This window comes from Gekko japonicus, unplaced genomic scaffold, assembly GCF_001447785.1.
Source record: "Gekko japonicus isolate JY-2015 unplaced genomic scaffold, Gekko_japonicus_V1.1 scaffold453, whole genome shotgun sequence".
Classification (NCBI taxonomy): domain Eukaryota; kingdom Metazoa; phylum Chordata; class Lepidosauria; order Squamata; family Gekkonidae; genus Gekko; species Gekko japonicus.
Window position 1 is genome coordinate 850,195 of NW_015168663.1, and position 21,525 is coordinate 871,719.

The window sequence follows — 21,525 nt, forward strand, 5'->3', positions numbered from 1 at the left end:
ATGGGCTTCCCCAGATAGCTTCCGTGGGCCCTCCCCCTGCTCCCATGATGCAACTCGCAGCCTGATGAGGCAGGCTGCGGAGATACGACCCACTCCACCCTGCCAGCAGACACAACACGGGCAGGCCTGCCTTCTTCTGGCCTCCGCCCCCCCTCCTGGACTGCAGTTGCTGGCAGAAGTTAGTTTTGGCTGTGGAAGGAATCAAACGTGCACAGAATCCATTTTCGGAGAACATGGCCACAGCTTATTTATTGATACAAGCAAAGGGGCAATGGCACAGCACAGGGACAGATCCAAGCATCAAGGGACCTGCCTGCTGCCCATTGGAACCCTTCCTCAGGTCGCCTGCTGGGGGATTGCCTGTGGAGTGACAGGATACCGGGACACATGTGAGCACTGGCCTCCATCTGGTCCCCTTGCCACCTGGAGATGGAAGCCAGTTGGCAGCCCCCACCTGGGCATGCGGCTGAGTGACTCCACACCCCAAGGCCCCTTATGGGAGCCCCCAAAATGGGGGAGGCATGCATGCAGGCCAGGCCTCCCCCCCAAAGGATCCATTCCAATGCCCAAATCACCAAAGACGTGGGAACACTGTGCCCCACTTCCGCCAAAGCTCCTAAACCTGCAGCCATTCCAGCAGGCATCCGGACTCAATGGAACCAGATGTCCATGCTGCACTCGGGGAGGTGCACACCATCACCCCCAAAATACTGCAGGTTGGACCTCAATTGCCAATGGAGGTAAGTTTTGGCCATGCTTCTCCCGTACAGCTTGCAGAAAGCAGGGAGGACCAGGGAAAAAATTACTGCCGTCCACACAAGCAGAATGGTCTCTACTTGCACAAAACTGAGGCATATTGTTCAGGAGAGTCACCAAACCCCCAACCAAAGGCTTGCCGGGGTAAAGGGAAGTTCTAAAGGAAGAAGAAAGTGGAAAAGACTTTGCAAACTCTTTCCATTCAGGGCATTTGGAACCAATTCATTGTTACTGTAAAAAGTATTAAACAGTAATTGGTAACGCCTAATGTTCTTGCAAAGTTTCACACATCGTCAATATTAAAGCACTTTTTGTTGAATGTTATTTTGCATGTGTGTGTATAATACCTGTTGATTGACAGGTTGATAGTCTATAAGATTCAGATATTTATTCAAGAATGTTACTAATTTTTGAAACTGAATATTAACAAGTATACATAAACCAAATGCATGATTATTAACATAGGATTTTATGATCACTGTTTGTAAGTGGATTTTTGCTCTTATTCCCGAGTTCTAATACTTTTTTTAACTGCATGTTTGTATGTTTTAATATTAATGTGTAGAGCAAGGGAAACCTTTACCTTTACCTTTGTTGTAATACTTAGTGCCCTTTTGATTTTCCTCCATTAACACTGCTTTTCCCCACATAATATAGGTGTAATTAAAGGTAAAATATACCCTAGCAACAATAGTGTTATTGTTTGTTTGTCTGTTTGTTTCTGAATTTTTCATTTCTAAATTTTAAGAATACAGTGCTTAAAGAGAAGGAATAATTATAAAGGAATAATTTACTGAAACATTAGCTATGGAAGTTATGAGACACTCATTCATTTATTTAGCATGGTACCTGCCTTCATGGATTTTTTTTAAGTGAGTCTATTTTCTATCAGCTTGTACATTGCCAGTTGAAGTGATCATCAGTTAATCAGGTTGCATTGAGTTCCCTTCTGTGTGGTTCAGCCTGTCTTTTGGCAGCAGTGCAGCTGATGTAAGTTCTCAGAAGCAGGCTGCTTGGGCTGCATCCTCCTCTTTCAGGGTCCCTGACAGTGAGACTACTACCAATGTTAGGAACAGACAAGGAGGAGGCAGCTCTTGTACTTGGTTCATAGCAGTGCCACCCACTTTTTAATGTGAGTGTTCTATAAATCAGATCTGGCACAGGATGCTAGAAACAAGGTGTTAGCAAATAATGGAAGCCAAGGGAAATGGGTTTTATACTTGTATACGTTTTTTGGCTCCCTTTAGCTGTTGTTTCACTGGATATGTTACAGTGGCTGCCAAATGTGCTATCTGCTATAATAGAAATTCTCAAATTAATTGGGAATTTGCATTTTAAAAAGTTAAAACTCGAGGAAAAAATAGCAAAAGATGTTTTGAATGAATATATAAAAGTACTGTAGTTTGGAGTATTACAGTACACTTCAGAATTCAGATTAGATCTTAATTTCTGGGGGGGGGGTTATTGTAATAAGGCACTTTATTAAAATAGTAGTTCTTTTGTTGTTGTTCAGTCGCACAGTCGAGTCCGACTCCTCGCGACCCCATGGACCAGATCACGCCAGGCCTTCCTGTCTTCCGCCGTCCTCTGAAGTTTGCTCAATTTCATGTTTGTTGCATCTCTGACACTGTCTAACCATCTCATCCTTTGCCGTCCCCGTCTCACTCCAGTATTTTTGCCAAGAAAACCCCATGGACAGTATAAAAAAAATACTAGTTCAGTAAAGTATAAACTCAAATGTGTTTCTTATCAGAATAATTGTTGCAGAATCTGGGGGGGGGGTCACCAATTTTCTACATGTTTTTCTACATGTTTTCCATTGTGGATATTGTTCATATTACATGTACAGCAATGTCTTTCCTAACAAATTACAAACTGCAAGAAAAGGACATATGATATAGTACTGATTCAATAATAGTAACATAGTAATGATCCAAACCATTTCATATTATCGTGTATGTGCGGAACTGCAATATTTATGTACCACGTGATACATGTGTTATATTCAGTGACTGTTGATTGCTGGTACATTCACTGCTATTCCTGGCCATGCAGGTGTGCAGTTCCGTTTGTGGAAAGTTCTGGGAATCTTATGAAAGGGCTTGGCACCATTCTGCTGCAGTAGTATTGTTCTGCTCTGTGCAAAGAGGAATATTCTTTACTAAAATAGAGCACTGTTAGTAAAAAATATTTTTGATATTTTGCCAATTGCCAGCCAATATTTCTTTCACTTAGCTAATGAGAAGCTCTGTGAATTCATTAACTGAAATATTATTAGCGTGTCATGGTCCGCATAATCTTTTTGGAATTGCCCATTTTTCTCCTCCTTTGATAATGATTATCACATGTACTTAAATAGAAAATTGTTCAGAAAATTGAAATAACTTGCTGACACTGGATTGATGATGATGTATTGCTCAGGCAGAAGAATCCCCAAATCAAAATTTTCCATAGTAAATAACTATATCAAGGCGTGCAGTTTCCATGCACATAATTTTACTCAATGAAAGCCATTGCAAAAATATGTTCACTGATAACATTATCTTATATTCTAATAGCGAAGTCAGGATATCTTTTGATACTTAAATCTGTTGACTGGAGCTGTGAATGAGCAAGACACATCTTTCTAAAAACCTGCAAAGGGCCCTAGGTTTGCAGGAAAAAATGTAAAATCTAAAAAAAAAGTACACTGAGCATCTTAAAAATCCAAAAATGATAAAAGGAGCACCTGTGGCTTTAAGCAACAGATTCCCTCAGTGGCTGTTATTAGACAACCACAGTATTTCAGGCTCTGTCAGTAAAAAGGCAGGTGGAGGGGGCAGAGACCTTTCCAGCCCTATTTTGGCCTTTGAGGGAGAACTCATTGGGACAAGGCCTGGTTAAGGTTGCCAGCTCCAGGTTGGAAAATCCCTGGAGATTTTGGGGTAGAGTCTGAGAAGGGCAGGGTTTGGGGAGAGGAGAGGCCTCAGCCAAATGTAATGCTATAGAGTCCACCCTCCAAAGCAGTCATTTTCCCCATTGGGTTAGATCAGTTGTAATTCTGGGATATTTCCAGGTCCTTCCTGGAGGCTGGTAATCCTAGGCCTGGAAGGAACGTCTGTGACTTGATACCACCTGACTTGCATGACTCAGCTAGCCTGGCTGCCTGCTACAGTTCAACAGCAGCCACCCTATGAAAGCCAGTGTGGTTTAGTGGTTAGAGCTTCAGAGGGTCTAATCTCATAGGGTTGTTGTGTGGATAAAAAGGAGGAGAGGAGAATGATGTAAGCTACTTTGGTCCCCACTGAGAAGAAAGGTGGAGTAAAATGAAGTAAATAAATAATAAAGATAGCTGAAGATGGAGGTAGGGAAAAGGTAGGTTGGTGAATGTTTGAGGAGGAAAGAATGAGGCGGGGGGAGAGGGGAGGGTATGGGAGGGGGGGAAAGAGGAATTACTGTGGGGGGGAAGAAACAGGGGAAAGTGAGGTGCCACCCCACAAATCCTTGATTGTACCTTACAATTCTTGATTGTACCTGGCACCACACAATTGGGCAACAGTTTTCCTAGGCAGAGGCTGCCAAGGGTGGGGGAGAGGGAAAGCTTAAGTCAGAGGGGCAGATAAAGATATATTGGCTGTTGGGTGAGAAGGAGATAGGATTGCCAACTCCAGGTTAGGAAATTCCTAGAGATTTGGAGGGGTGGAGTTTGGGAGGGTAGGGTTTGAGGAAGGCTTGGACCTCAAAGGGGTAAATGTGACTCCACTCTCCAAAGTAGCCATTTCCTCCAGGTGAACTAGGGTTGCCAACCTTGAGGTGGGATATATATCAAAAATGAGAGTTCACGGGAGGAGATTGTATAAATATAAAGACACTCCGTGAATGAATTACGAACATAAGCAGAAAAATTATATTGTATGAAACAATTCAAACATTTTGAAATCTTTGTTAAAGAACATATATAGTGTGTGTGTGTATACACACACACACACACACTTCAGGAGTGCCAACTTATACCCAGGATGGGTTATAGGAAGACTAAATCTCTTAAAGATGGAGGTAGGGAAAAGGTAGGTTGGTGAATGTCTGAGGAGGAAAGATTGAGCACTTTTGCTGCTGCTCGATCAGCGGTCTGAAGCTTGCTGAAGCTAGCGGAGACTGCTGAAAGTAATGACGTCGGGCCAGAGAATTCCAGTGCTCCTGGGGAGGGGGAAGTATAGCGGTGGGAGCAGGCAGGGAAGTACGGGAAGGGGGCGGAGAAACAGGAAAGCTCGGCCCCCTTCCAGCCTGCGGCCCATCCCAAGGGATGTTGGCAGTGGGGTTAGGAAACATAATCCCCCTCTGACATTGGTGTTGTGCAACGCCAGGTCTATAAATAATAAGACCATGGTCCTTAGGGATTTTCTGCAGGACCAAAATGTAGACCTGGCGTGCGTGACCGAGACCTGGGTGCGGGAGGGAGAGATGGTAGCGCTCTCCCAGTTGGCCCCGCCTGGGTTCTCAGTCCTTCACCAATCACGGACTAAGGGGCGGGGGGGGAGTGGCACTATTCATCTGGGAGGTTAGGGTGCTCCCACCGCCGAGAATCACGGGCATTGAGTGTACTGGCATGGTCTGGGAGGCCGGGGAGAGTTTGGCAATTTGGCTGGTGTACCGACCGCCCAACGCGCCGGCCAATAGCTTACTGATTTTTAGATCTTTTTTATCTAAAAATCAGTATTCAAAGCATATTAGTTGAGACTAACTTGTTCCAGTGGCTTAAATACTTTATTCAGTTCAAAACCTTTATTGGCATATCAGAATCATACACAATCGCCATTCAGTTCATGGGTTTAACACACATCATCCTCATTATAAGGCAGTTACAAAACTTAGCAACCGCTTCAATAATCACTATGTTTTGTGAAGCCAGTAAACGATACAACATTCTGTCATCAGATTGCTTGGCTTCATTCTTAAGAATATCTTCTAAATAGGCTGCCCGAATGTCCTCATACAAACTACAATAGAGAAATACATGTTCGATTGTTTCAATCTCCTCTGAACCACAAACACAGAACCTTACAGAGTAGGGGATTTTCTTAAATCTTCCATCAGTTCAAGAGCCAGGGATTTAGCATTTATGGGGCCCCCCAAAGACATAGAGACCACCTGGTGTGCTCTTAAATCCAGTTCCGTCTCTAGTGTCACCCCTTTCTGGTAGTTTATTGACTTCCGTCTATGAGACACTTCTGCCTTTAAGTATTCATCTTGTGTCCTTATGTGCAAGTTGGAATCATGGCTAGGGCTGGAATCGTGGCACAGAGATGGGGAGTGAGTCTTTTCCAATCCATCTTGAGTGACCATTTCTCTGTGTTTATTATCACGGGGTGGTAACTTCGGTGTCGTCCCAAGTTTAATCTCCCTTCCTTTGTTACATTCCAGGGAGCCAGGCTCACAAGCACTGTTCAATTCTAGCTTCTTGTTGAAGGGGGAGACATCCAAATTCCCCTTTGACTTCTCTAATATAAGAGTCTTAGAGTGCAGGGAGGTACACATGTTGTTCTTAAAAACTCTAGTCACCCAAATTCCATATTGATTATATAGCAAGCTTTGCAGGGACATCATCTTTGCCGGGATATTTTCATTCTTGAACTGTAAAACCACTCTGGAGAAAGCCCCCATTCTAGGGAGCCTGTAATAAGAGTTTAATACAATCTCAGAAGTACTGCAGTTGAGCAGTTGACTCAGAGAGAGGATAATCATATCAAAATTCCTCCATCTAAAATAATCAGTCTGTGAGATAAAAGAAATTGCCAGGCGATTCTTTTGAAGTATCAGAGAACTACACTCCTGCTTCTCGAGAGCTTCCTTTGCAGGCTGCAAATCACTTGCAAGCTGTCTCCTTTGTTGTATGACCCCAGCGTCTATTTTAACTCTCCCCTCTGTTGCCCTTGACACAAAAAAAATTCTTAACAGCCTCCTCCAAATTATTTATTTTAGCATCGATGGCGTTAATTTTGTCAAATAATATGGCCAAGGATTGTGAAGTCAGAATTGCTTCCTTAAAACAAGCTCCATTATCATAGCTGGCAGCTTTTGGCAGCAATGTTGTTGTATATTTGTCTCTGCCAAAGTATTTCTCTCCTCCTCTCCCGGAAGAACCGGGGAGTCTGATTCCAACACAGCATATCTGTTAGAAAGATTAACTGCTCCAGACTGCGTATTTGAGACAAATTTATCAATCTTCTGTAGTTTACCATCTTTTAAATCGGCTATATCAGAAGAAGAGCGGCGGCGTTTTCGGTTCGGCATTAAGCCAAATTACTCCCAAAGCTTTAAACAATGCTGCTCAAGTGAACTGCTTCCTGTCGGTGAAAATCCGAGGGGCGATTAACTAAAACCGATAAATAGAATAAGCTAAAAATAAAGTCCACCTACTGAGAGTAGCTATCAGCACTCTTCACACGACACCATCTTAGTTTCTTCGCATTCCAAATACTACATCTTACTCTCCTGATAAGTGTATGTAGTACTGCAGTCAGAATTAATGTTAGTTCAACTGGAGCCATGGTCTCCTGCCTTTCGGCTCTTGGTAAAAAATATTATAACTTACCATGATATTTTATTTTAACTTTTAGAATGTACAAACTAATGCAGTATTTATCAAGATTGCTCATTTAAGGAATTGTTCTGTTTCTTTCATAGCCATGGAAACAACCAAGACAATTAACAGAAATAAAGCAGAGTAATTCATAAAGGGTTCTGGAAATTAAAAAGAAAAAACTTCTGAACAAGGAGCATACAGTAAACCAGATTCAACTATACTGATGTGAAACGGACAAAAAGAGAATTATAAGAGAAAAATTATTATACGCTTGACCACTTTAGTCTGAAGTCTTTCTAATAAAATAGCCTATAAATGTGATAAAGCAACACACCTCATCCCTGATGTCCTGTAGACATTAATAATAGAACAGTCACCCCATCATACTTATAATCTTACACATTTTTCCTTGAGATATTTTCCTCACTGATATATATGATCTCCTTATAGATATTTCGAATGGAGGTAGTCAGAGCCAGTAGGAAATGTCACCTATCTTTAATGAAGATTGGCATGGATTAAGTGTATGTTGTAAATATATGATACTGCAGATACAAAGGCAATTCATTGAGAAAATCCATACTGTGTGCCTAGAAATATTGGGTTTTATTCTAAAAACTTTTGTTCTGTTTTCCAAAATTTCCTTCTGTAGTGTAAAGCTGTACTATATTTCTGCCAGATTTGTCATTTCATGGCAAGAAGAGTACTTTTGCAAGGGTAATGAAACAGTTAAATGAGTAAAAGATGGAGGGAGTAGATAACCTATGTGCATATAATAAAATAAAAAGAAATACCATATAAATAAGTAAACTTCATAAGTTTCAGAAATAATTGTCATAAAATGCAGTAGAGTGGGGTGGAAATAACATTTCATTAGGAGGATTTAAGACCCTTTGAAGTATGCTAATTTGCATTTTGCTCATTTCCATAATTGTTCATATTGACATGGGCTGAATTCATACAGTTTTACCCCTTTTTGTTTTTAGTATGCACCTTATTTCCCTTTCCTTTTCCTGTTGTGACATTTGGGGGAATACTTCTTAGTTGGCGTCTGTGGTTAAGGGGTAGTTATTAATTCAGTAGGTCAGCCTATTTTCTGGAGAGAAAAGAATGACAGCTAGGCAGGCAAGAAGAGCTCCATACACTTAACAATGAAAATTTTTGCATGTGATTCCAGCACTCTCTTCAGATATATCCAGTCAGCCAAACCTATTAGAAAGCTGTTGAAAAAGAAAGTGCAAAAAGTCATTTCAGCAAGATCTGTGCAGGAGAATTCCCTGGTGGTTTGTTCCTTACAGCACAGGACTGACTGTCTGTCTGTCTCTGCCATTTTAATGGCACCCCAAATCTGCTGTTTAATGTAGCCTCATAGTGGTGCAATATCTCAAAATAAGTTATAAAATGTCAGTCAATATGTTATAAAATCTCTTCAGCAGCCTAATAAAAATCAGATGTGGCCTAATCCTGAGACCTGTGTTCTGCAGTGTGCACATAATGCCCTGCACATTGAGGACTCCTAATTGGTTTAAGTGAGGTAAGATGAAGTATGTGCAAAGAACACTGATCTTGCAGCAGATCACTTGACTGCGATAGATAGCCATGCACTTTAGCAAGTTTTTCATTTCTAATCTGTATAGAGAGTCATTTTAGAGCACTCATTTGAATCATGCAAGGCATATTTTTCTGAGTCACCACATATGTCAAAGCTGATTTTATGCAAAGTGTTGATGAGGCAAGTTCAAAAAGCAGTGCCCGTCTCCTATGGCAATATTTGAATATATATATATATATAACTATATTTCTTAGGCCCTAGTGAAGAACCAAACATGTTTTAAAACCTCTGAGTTTGACCCAGCACCCTCCAAATGAGAACACAAGATACCAAGCACAGATTCAACTAGTTTATTTATTTAACTGTATTCAGTTTACATCAATGGTTGATCTATGGGCTCTTCCACACTCTCATTTTCATTGCTTCTGTGCCCCCATTGCTTTTTTTCTTCTTTTCCAAATGTGCTTTGGTCCCTCTAGTGGTCACTTCAATATTACATCGCTGTACTTTTGGCATATTTCCCTGTAGTTTTAAACTGCAGGGAAATATGCCAGAAATACAGTGATGTAATATCAAAGCGACCACTAGATGGAGCAAAACACATGCAAAAAAGAATCCCCCCCAAAGCAACTGGGGCACACAAGCGACGAAAATGAGAAGGCGGAAGAGCCCTATGTCACTACTTATTTCAATATGCTGATGATTTTGAGGGCAGGCTGTGCTAGGCATTCATATTGTCTGCTTTCTGGACAGATCCATCCTGGGTCCCAATTTAAGCAGCGTTATCACTACCTACACAGTCATATGTGCAGAGAGGTACCCAGCTTCCATCCCTCTTCTTTGATGTGCCACAAGGCTAAAAATATGCTACTAAGCACCAAGGGTGCTCCTTCTCAGCACACCCAGCCGCAAGGCACATGACGGCCTGTTCCAGACACACCCTCATCATGCTGATGTCTCAGGGTGGTTGCCAATTAACCCTACCCATCCAAGGCAACTTGCTCTATTCCTGCCACAAAAGGGGGTTAGCCTAGCTGAGGTGAGAGGGAGCAGCAAGGCAAAAGACCAGCTGCCTTGCTCAGATTGGCTGTTCTGCCTTTTCTGCAGCCAATGAAGACTCATGCTTCATTTGACATAAACTTCCCTTGACAGATTATTCCGCACTGTTTCCAGAACTAGTAGGGAAAATGGTACTTTATTGTCCAAGTCAGGCTGTGCATGGAGACTCTTTGCTCTCTGAAAGCATGCTATGATAGAATAATGCTATCTGCAATACAGTGCGTAGAAGTTTGCTCCACAAAGGTATCTAAGACAACTCCCTAGGAATGCCATTAAAAAACATAGATGTTGAACATTGGATGTATTTGGAAGATCCCTCCCCATGATAAAAGTTCATGTTATTTGGACTGGGTGGAGAATGATCAGTGATTATCTTTTCAAGGTACCTTGAATGTTGTATACAAAACTCATTCCTCTTTTCATTTGGTAACCTTTTGTATCTAGTAAAATGTTTTGGTTTTTTTAAAGAACCAGCATGACTACATGTTTATGCATGCATTGTTTTATTTAACAGGTAAGATGATATTAACTGATTTGAAACATTTTTATTGTGCAAATATTTTTACTCTTTATTTTTCTTCTTTCCTGCTTTCTCTGATGAAGGATATTCAGAGAACCAGTTTGAAACCTCCCGTATAATGCATCCCGTCCATCCAACATTTTATAAGGGTATTACTCTTTACTTTATCAATGTAAAGCACCATGAAAACATCTGAAAAGCAATCTTCTACCCAAAAAAAGGATATTATGGAATTTTCAAAATAGCATAAAAACAGGAAGTCATATGCTTGTTGTGATGTTTGCTGTTTTCCGTAATCTAGAGAATTTCAGGTCTTTGCCTTTTTAAGTGAGCAGTAAATTTCATAAGCACTGACTCTATGCCTGTTTATCCATACATGTCCTACTGTGAGCATAGGATTTGTAAGACTCATAAGACTCATTCTCTTACTTCTATTACAATGCCTGCTAATCATGTAGTCACGAATTTAGCATGACGAAAACAAGAATATTATTGCATTTTATAAGATTCGTATTACTAGAATAGGTATAGTTGAATTTTTTAAAAAACACAAAGATACAATTTCATATTTTGCTCTTTTTTTCTTGTGTATTCAGTGCAACCAGTTAATCCAAGGATCAGAAATGTTACTGCAGCAGCTGCTGAGACCTATGCCAATATCAGTTGGGAGTATGAGGGTCCAGATCATGAGAACATTTATGTTGAATATGGTGTGGCAGGCAGTAAGAAGATATTTCGTTGAATTCTTTTCAATACTGTTAATGCATTTCAAAACATTTTGATATGAGAAAATGGTCCAATATTGACCTAGGTTTAAAAAAAAAAAAAAAAGCCTAGTTTTGCTTTTTAAAAACTGCTTTGTTATGAATTACATTTAAATAACAATCCCTGTAAATCTAATCTAAATTATTAATTGCTTAATACTAAAAACAAACCCATAGAGCTTTGTTTGCTTGTATTGTCTGGACTTTCGGTTGACCACACACATCAGGGCTTCAAGCTCACCTATCCATAGGAATGCATACAGGGAGCCAACCACATGTACCAAGGTCTTTCGGAGCCTGCCAATTTGCTTGTTCACTTGGGAAGAGAAGGCACATCTCATCTTCCTTCTCCCAAACAGCTGATCAGGAGAATTTTTGAAAGACACATTTGGCCCTAGCTATTAGAGGAGAACCTTTCATGTAGATTTCTGTACAGAAAATTTATCATTCTACAGTGTATGAGGAAGCCTGTTTGGTTGTGGCAAATGTTTATTGAGCTAATTTACATAATACAGTCTCTTCTAGTTAGAACCGTGAGTTTCTGTGATGTTTCAATTTTTATTTTTATAATCTAGGGTTTTCTTACTTTATGGTTTAACATATAGTAGAATTTTCTTTTAATTAGAAGTGTAGAAATTCAGAAAAATGAAAAGAAAACCTAAGTACCGTTTATTTTTTTCTCCACCTTTAGAGTTTGAAAAGCTGGTTATTGAGAAAATGAAATAAGAATATAATCCAATCAGTTAAAGTCCATAGCAATTTCTTTCTGTTAAATCTCCTCTTAGTTATCTTGAGGCAAAAATCTTACTACAATAAATAGGAGAGAACACTTGGAGATTGCAATTTACTAAGCTGTTTCATAGTAGGAAATACAGGCAAAATATTTTTGAGAAGGACATGCAAGATTTAGGTTGTGTTAAATAAGTTTAAGACAGTAAATGTAAATGTGCAATGTGTTGTGTTCCTAAAAATTTTGTAGGCAAAGAAGAATTGAAAAAAGAAAATGTAAATGGTTCCCGGAGCTTCTTTGTATTAAAGGGATTAACACCAGGAACATCATATAAAGTTCGGGTTGGTGCTCTTTCTGGTGTTAGCAGTTCAGAGGCTGTGTTTGAGACAGGTCCAGGTGAGGCACACCATACCAATTCTGCCTTGCATTCAGAATTGTGATGTGTTAAGTGCTGAAACTACAATACTTAAACATTGATTTTTTTCTTTCTGAAGTACAGATAAATTGTCTGTCTCATAGCAACACTAGCATGTATTTTCCATGAACACATTCTTGTTTCAGTTCTCTTTGTTACTGTGTTATGCATGAATGCCTGTTCTTGGGACCCTTTTTAGTGCTTGCATATATTGGTAACTCAAACATCCTACTGAACCATAATTTGTGCTACAATTGTTTATCATCCAAACCATGTGTTGACCTTCCAAACAGCTAGGCAAACCATGGTTTACAGGGCCATGTATTCTTTCATTTTCTGTCTGTTCAGTGTTTCTGAGAGTAGTGGCCTATGGAAAAGGGGAACAAATGGTCCTTGCAAGGGATTGCAATTTCAGATATTGTTCCAAACTATCATTAGCAGAAACCATGGTTTGCATAACAACTATAAATAATGGTTTCTACTTCTGCTTTCTAGCTGAACATGATCTGTGGCTTTTTCATTTGGACTATGCCAGACCATATTTAAACTTGCTTAACAATGATTTTGAATAAAATCTTAATTAAGACAGTGTTTCTTCAATCATGCTAACTCAGATACTGTTTAAGAATAATTATATATGAGGAATAAGATCAGTTTATCTCACTGGTTTCTTCCAACATCAGTATTAATGAAATTTTCTTAGATGTAGTTTTCCTTCCAGCCAAAATGGAAACATTTTAATTCTATTTTTCTTCTTTCCTTCCTTTAATACATACTGTATTCCCTATGTTTGTTAAGGGCATCACTATTCCTCTTTACTGTCAGCATAAATTTCTGCCAAAATAGTTGAAATACAGTGCTTCACAGAAGAAGCCTATAAGAAGGAAACTGTGAAATTTGCAAAGTATCATGGAAACAAGAAGACATACACTTGCATGGGTTCATATTATTTTATCATCTTCTGTGATTTTGTACAATTTAGAATGTCTACTACAGGAATCAAGTGACTGAAATTGAATTTTAGTGGCTTTAACCTTTAGCGGTAGAGTTTATAAAATATATTCACAGATGCACTGTAAAGCAGAGAAGAGTTAAAACGTAATTTTAAATTAACTTTCTTTTGTAATCAAGCAATTCAGACACTGACTTTAAAACTTAATTTTTCCTTTTCATACAAGCACCCCAGTAGTGAGAGAATGAATGAAAAGTGCTTATGTGGCATATGTGAATTCAGCAGTAGACATGTGGTCCGCATGTGTGATTATCTAGGGGGCCCATTGAATTCCCTTTGATATGAAAGTGCATAGGATTGCTTCCTTAACTGTACTTTGTATATTTTTGTGTTTGCAACCACTTCTTAAATAACGTCTACTAATCCTGTAGTCATTGATTTTCCATGTTGGCAACAAGAGTAATATTCGACTTTTTAAGAGTCAGATTAGTGAAGTAATTAGATTTGGATTGGATTGGATATATTTGGCATCAATTATATTTTGCTCTTTTTTTCTTGTGTGCTCAATGCATTCAGTTTGTCCATGAATTTGAAATTTACTGTCAAGACCCTATGCCAGTGTTAGTTGGGAATATGAGGGTCTGGTTCATGAGAACATTTATGTTGACTATGGTGTGGCAGGCAGTAAGCAGATATTTCACTGAATTTTTCTCAGTACCGTTAATGCACTGCAAAATATTTTAATAATAGTAAATGGCCCCAAATTGATGTACCTTTTTAAAAATTATTTTTGCTTTTAAAAGCTAATCAAGAGTTTATGAGTTACATTTAAATAATAAATATGTAGCAATGCTCCAAATACTGTTTAATTCTTTAATATGATGCTGTTTTCAAGTAGTATTTTAGGACAGAGGTTGCCAACCTTTTCTTTAATGAGAACTACCTCTAAGTAATGAAAAATATCCCAAGATATCCCCCCATTTCTGAAACGTTACCAAGTTTTGATTTGTCCCGGAAATAGTATATGGACTAGGAAGAACACCAGAAGTGACAGTTATCAACTAAGTGACATTAAAAAATTATTTTGAAATAAAATCTTTTCCTCCATTTTCTAAGGGATGTATGAGCTGCTCCACCACAACTAGAGATTTATCTGTTCAAGACTAAAAGAGAGCATCCTACCAGCAACACTTATTAGAACTTTTAACACTCCGTAGAAGTATACATGGAGCTTAAGAGCCACATCTGTAGAACCGTTTCAGAATAACTACAATCCCAATGATCAGCTGTTTGGCAGGGAAAGAACAGGATGACTGAATCCAGTCCCCTTCCAAGCAGCTGATAGCAGAATTTCAGAATTTTTGGAAGGCACACAAAAGTATGATATCATAGTGAGAACATAGTGAGGACCACAAGTGGTTTTCCTGTGTGAAGCTGATATGTAGCTTGAATGGGGCCACAACATGTAAAGTCCCCGTAATGCAACTTATTTCGTTATCTGAAATACTTCGTTGCTCTATGGAATTATATTACTATTTACTAAGGGATATTTATTTGATCTGTAATGTTTTTACATTGTATTTTGTACCATCGTATTTGTACATAACTGATTATTCAAATTAGAAAGCAGAATTTTCTAATGAATTGCAGAGCAGCATAGTTATCATTCTAGAGTTATTCTAAGCATAGCTTGCCCACTGTTGCTTGCCCTTATGGGTGCACTTAATGTTACCTTGTGAGTTACCTTGTGAGGCACTTGCCTTCCGAGTTAACATCTGATGTTACAACCATTAGCTCCAACCACCAGTTCCGGTCTAATCTAGGTTTAGAGAAGCACAAAACAGTAGTACAATACCTGTCATCCACTCTTTCTCTTCACCCCACCCAAACAGGAAGGTAGAGCAACCAAACTTGAATGAGGAGATCCTCATGCTTGGTTAAGAAAATGATAAAGTAGGCAGAAGTGGACAGCAGATTAAGCTGAACTTCTGGGGTGAGTGTCTTTTGTATGTTCACTGAAGTGGAGAACGTAAAAAAAATCTAAATAATTAAATAAATAATAATTTGTATTTGTTAAATGCCATCTGAGTTACCTTAGCAGACAGTGGCAAATTAGTTTTCCACAATCGAAGATCAGGCAACACTTTGTGGTTGCAGTTTACCTAAATATCTAATATTAGAAAATACAAGCAAGGCACTTTTGAGAAGGACATGCAGGATCTGACCAAATGTCAGTAACACATGTCAAGTGACTTTGAGATAGTGGTTTTTAACTACACCAGTGTGTTATGTTACTAAAAACTTTGAAGGCAAAAAATTGAAAAAAACAAAATGTATATGGTTCCCGTAGTGTCTTTTTGTTAAAGGGATTAATGCCAGGGACATCATATAATGTCCGGGTTGGTGCTCTTTCTGGTGTTAGCAGTTCGGAAGCTGTGTTTGAGACAGGTCCAGATGAGGCATGCCATACCAAATCTGCCTTGTCTTCAGAATTATGATGTATTAAGTGATGAAGCTTTGAACTAAAAGTATAGTGCTATACTTAAATGTTTAGGGTTTTTTCTTCTATTTATAGATTAGAAATAATTTAACTCAACATGTCTTTGATATGCTTCATGAATGTCTTCCTCCTCAGTTCTCTTTGATCTTCTTCGTGGTCTCTGTGCATCACACCCTTGGGATATACTGCGCCTGCGCTGAACCTTCTCGGTACCGGTAGCTAGCAAAAGGGATTTTCGCGCCTCTCCCAGGTCACGCGCCGGCTCCACTGCGCATGACCAAGGAGGGGCACGCAGATCCCGCCAGTTCTTTTCTGACCGCCGCGCTGGTAGGACGCCTTCTGCTTCGGTCTGTTAAGTACCTAACTTTCTGCTAAACTTGCGTTTAGTTAGTTTCCTTTTCTTTATTTTGTTTTTTGTAGTTAGCATTTTTCTTCGGTGTGTTTGTTCCTTGTCTTTAACGTTTCCCCCTCCGCTGGCCTATGGCCCCGCGGTGGGGTTGTTTCAAACGGTGTAAGACTTGCGGCCTTAAAATATCTCCCACCGACGGGCATTCGCTTTGCCTCGTCTGTTTAGGGGAGTCGCACTGTGTTTCTAAGTGCGGACATTGCCAGAAATTCTCGAACCAGACGAGAAAAAACAGGGCAGCTCGTCTGCACTTGGCTTTGATGGAGAAGGCGCTATCTCCACAGTCGTCTTCGCCGTTGGACACGTCCGGGCACGCCTCGATGTCCACCCTGGCTGCGGACACTTGTCCTCCCGTTTCGGGACCATCGACGTCGACGGTCGCAATCGATGCTTCGGCACCGAAACGATCGACGCCGATAAAAGACCACCCCGTACCTTCCAAGATCCGGAAGCAGGGGATATCTGATGCCGTACCTTCCAAGATCCGGAAGCAGGGCAAAGACTCACAGCAGTCGAAGAAACCTAAAACGGACAAGTCGAAAGTCCATAAGGTTTCAGCTAGTCAAGGTCGAGATCTCACGCAAGAACCTCATCACCTGATTGGTTCAGATCTCGACATCGACCTTACTCAGCAGACAAATCAGTCGCAATCTGATATGTCGAGTCGTCAATCCTCTCATGCTTCCCCGGAACGTGGAGTCGATGATCGACACCGACCGGCATCCCCTACTTTAACCTGGGATGAGAGACAGTGGCATTACTTGTATGGAAGCCGATACCCATACCCATGGGCTTTTCCTCCACCACCTCCACCTGACTGGGATCGTCAATCGGTGTCATCCCGCATCTCGCAGTTTCGGGATCGATCCTCGGTATCGAAGCAGTCCATGCCGATACATCCACCAGACCCGGCTGCACCCCCGGTCAACATGCCGACAACGCATCAACCGGAATTACCCGGATCATCCCCGGAACCATCCAATGTATCCTCCGATTCAGACGACTCCTCTGAACATATAGAGGACGTGAACATACAATCCACCCCACAGGATGTGGAAGCGGATCTGCCTATTTCTCCATCAGAGGATGTTAAGTCATATGGAGACTTTGTTCAACGTATGGCGTTGGACCTGTCTATGACTCCTACTCTCGTTGCCAGTTTCGTGGATGACAATGTTTTTGACATTATGCATTCCAACACTTCGCCTTCTGTGGCTCTTCCAATGACAAAAGTCCTCTTACAAACTACTAAGGACTTTTGGACCCATCCAGCCTCCATTACTGTATCCAATAAACGTCTGGATCACATGTACAAGATCCAAGAATCTGGGGCTGAGTTTCTATACACGCATCCTAAACCCAATTCTTTGGTCGTATCGTCGTCCACGAAAGGAAAATCGAGTCACTCAACGCCATCAGATAAGGAAGGAAAGAAGTTGGACTCGGTGGGCAGAAAATTTTACACTGTCGGTGCAATGGGCATTAAAACGGCAAATTATGCAGCCTGCATGGGCCGCTATCAGTTCAATTTGTGGAAACGCTTAAACGACTTCCTTCCACATGTACCAAAGGAATGTCAGCCTCAGATTAAGAGGCTTCAAAATGAAGGGATGGTACTGGCTAGACATCAAATTAGTGCTGCCAAGCATTCCTTGGAATCTGCTAGCAAGACTCTAGCAACTTCCGTAGCCCTACGCAGACATGCCTGGCTCCGTTCCTCCTCATTGCCATATGATACCAGATCGTCGGTGGAGGACCTTCCTTTTGAAGGCTCTGGACTGTTTAGTTCCACCACTGATACGGTATTACAGGAAATGGATAAGAGTATCAAGACGTCTAAAAGTCTGGGAATCTCTCCCCCAACTAAATACCCTAAGACCAAGCAATGGCCTAGACAATCTTGGTCTTCTAGACAACCGTACAACAAATCGCCTACGGATCAATGGCAAAGACCTCCCTCTTCTCAGTCAAGGTCTTTTCCCCCTAAGAATAAAGGACAATCATCGGGTGCCTATAAGTCGAAGTTTCCCAAGAATCCCAAACAGGGGCTTTGACTTCAGCCTTACTGCTCATACTCGCCTCGCTCCCTTTCTTCACGCATGGCTGGACATTTCTACAGACAAATGGGTTCACTCTATAATAAGAGATGGCTATCTCATAGAGTTTTCTCAAATCCCCACAATTTCCCATTTCGTCGGAACTCCAACGTCACCTGTCCTGATGCAAGAAGTACGATCTCTGTCACTGAAAAACGCTATAGAGATAGTCCCGGCGGCAGATCGTTGCCACGGGATTTATTCCAGATATTTCACGGTCCCCAAGAAGGACGGAGGACTTCGTCCAATTATGGATCTAAGATTTCTCAATCGATTCATTGTTTACAAAAAGTTTCGTATGACCACTTTGCAAAGTATTTTACCACTCCTGCCTCCAGGGACATGGATGGTCACTTTAGATCTCAAAGACGCTTATTTTCACGTCTCCATCCATCCTCGTCACAGAAAATTCCTCAGATTCACGGTCGGAGAGGACCATTATCAATTCAAAGCCCTCCCCTTCGGGCTCTCTACCGCCCCCAGGGTTTTCACGAAGGTAATGGTGGTTGTCGTCGCCCACCTTCGTCTTCAGGGCATTCAGATTTTTCCGTACATAGACGACTGGTTAATGGTGGCAGATTCAAAGGACTGTCTCCTTCAGCACATCACCATTACACTGTCGACCCTATCCTCCCTTGGAATTCTAGTCAATTTGCAGAAATCCATGCTGCAACCTGCAACTCGCGTGCAGTTCATAGGAGCTGTCATAGATTCCCTGGCCACTCGGGCCTACCTTCCTCGCCAACGGGCAGATACCATTCGTCTGGAAATTCGACGTTTGTTCCGATCCAATGTGACATCAGCAGTCCACGTTCAGCGGATCCTGGGTCTCATGGCAGCCACCACCTCTGTGATCGAGTGTGCACGCCTTCGCATGCGTCCGTTGCAGCTTTGGTTTCTAAAGAAATTTCGCCCCTCCTTTCACCCCCCAAGTCTTCGACTAGTCGTGCCTCCTCAGGTCCTTACCTCCCTGCAGTGGTGGCTCGTGGACACCAATTTGCTGGCGGGTGCACCGTTCCAACCGATTGTTCCCGTGATGTCGATCACCACAGACGCCTCCCTGTGGGGTTGGGGTGCTCATACGGACGACACTTGTGTGGGTGCTCCATGGCAGCCCCTTTGGAAACGTCATCACATCAACTATCTGGAACTGCTGGCCGTAAAATTTGCCCTCAGATCCTTGCACAAACAGGTTGCAGGGAAAGCTGTGTTAATATTTACGGACAATACAACTGCAATGGCTTATATCAATCGCCAGGGCGGGACAGTGTCCAGATCCCTTTGCAGGCTAGCTATGGACATATGGGAAGAGTGCCTTCATCGGAATATCACTCTCCAAGCTGCCCATCTGCCAGGAACTTTGAACCAGCAAGCAGATTTCCTGAGCAGAGGAGGAGCATCGGACCACGATTGGGAGCTGAATTCAAAGTATCTCCTCCCTCTTTTTCAACGTCTGGGACATCCCCACATCGATGTTTTTGCAACTCGATTCAACAAGAAGTGTCCCATGTTTTGTTCCAGAGCGGGGTTGGACCCTCTGTCACTGGGGGACGGCCTGTTGATATCGTGGGCTCACAACTTTCTGTACCTATTTCCTCCGATTCCGCTGCTTCACAGGGTGTTGGTGAAAATACAACACGACAAGCCCCATTGTCTTCTAGTAGCCCCCTGGTGGCCTCGGCAAGTTTGGTTCCCGACACTGTTGAGGTTAGCCAAGGGATCCTTTGTACACCTGCCGCAGGAGTTGGATCTCCTCCAGGCTCAGGAGGGCCAGGTCCTTCACTACGATCCTCTGAGTCTCAAGCTGACTCTGTGGGAAATACGCTTTCAGTGATGGACGCTCGTATCAATGATGTCTTGTTGAACTGTCGTAAACTGTCTACTCGGACTTCCTACACAAGGAAGTGGAATCTATTCCTGCAGTATTTGAATTCCTCAAATCTACCTCCTCCGCCAGTGGATTTGAGGTCTATTTTTGCATTTATTTTGTCCAGAATGGACTTGGGTCTCAGTTTTTCGTCGGTTAAAGTGTATTTAGCTGCGGTGTCAGCTTTTCATCCATCTGTTGATGGGTTTTCAGTTTTCTCGCATCCTCAGACAAAACAGTTTTGTAAAGGCCTTATTCGCCTGTACCCTCCCCGTCGTCCTCCAACCCCGGCCTGGGATTTGGCTTTAGTTTTGCGTTTTTTGATGGGAAAACCTTTCGAGCCATTGGCCACTTGCTCTCTAAAATTGCTGTCACTCAAGACTGCGTTTTTGGTGGCCATTACCTCTGCTCGTCGGGTCAGCGAATTGTCTGCTCTGAGGTGTGATCCACCATACTTAAGTTTTTCCCCACATGGGGTTTCATTGTCTTTGGACATCTCCTTTTTACCGAAAGTTGTTTCGGAATTTCATTTACGTTCAGATGTAGTTCTGCCATCATTTTTCCCGTCTCCTGCTAATGAAGAGGAACGGAAATTGCATTCTCTGGATGTTAAGAGAGCGTTGTTGTTCTATTTGGGCAGGACTAAGTCTTTTCGCCAGTCTCCAGCTTTGTTTGTTGCTCACAGTATGCCCTCCCAAGGGAAGAAGATCTCTTCCCAGAGGCTGTCGAGATGGATTGTGGAGGTGATCAAGCTATGCTACGCTTTGGCTAAGAAACCTCTTCCAGGTCAGCTTCGCGCCCATTCTACGAGGGCGGTAGCAACTTCCACAGCTTTCCTGAGAGGTATGCCGTTGGAGGACATCTGCAATGCTGCGACTTGGGCTACTCCGCTCACCTTCGTGAAGCATTATGCCCTTGATGTCCGGTCTACTCGTCGTGTGGCGTTGGGTCGGTCTATCTTGCAGACAGCGCAGATGTAGGGCCTCGGCCCCTCCTCCAGGTAAGAGTTATTGCTTGCTATTCTCCCAAGGGTGTGATGCACAGAGACCACGAAGAAGATAGACAGGTTGCTTACCTGTAACTGGTGATCTTCGAGTGGTCATCTGTGCATTCACACCACCCGCCCTCCTTCCCCTCTGCTCTCGGCCCTTCATCTTGTTTCTTTGAAGGCTGTTGGGCGGCGGTCAGAAGGAACTGGCGGGATCTGCGTGCCCCTCCTTGGTCATGCGCAGTGGAGCCGGCGCGTGACCTGGGAGAGGCGCGAAAATCCCTTTTGCTAGCTACCGGTACCGAGAAGGTTCAGCGCAGGTGCAGTATATCCCAAGGGTGTGAATGCACAGATGACC

The 21,525-nt window shown here is 42.0% G+C and overlaps 1 protein-coding gene across 1 annotated transcript in view; it reads left to right on the forward strand.

The window, feature by feature from the left end:
• The window catches only part of NRCAM (neuronal cell adhesion molecule), a 138,504-nt gene that overhangs the window by 72,843 nt on the left and 44,136 nt on the right, over positions 1-21,525 (forward strand). The window contains exons 25-27 of the mRNA XM_015415280.1: positions 10,533-10,598; positions 11,046-11,171; positions 12,193-12,339. Coding sequence (XP_015270766.1) covers positions 10,533-10,598; positions 11,046-11,171; positions 12,193-12,339 — 339 coding nt within the window. The remainder of the gene's footprint in view (positions 1-10,532; positions 10,599-11,045; positions 11,172-12,192; positions 12,340-21,525) is intronic.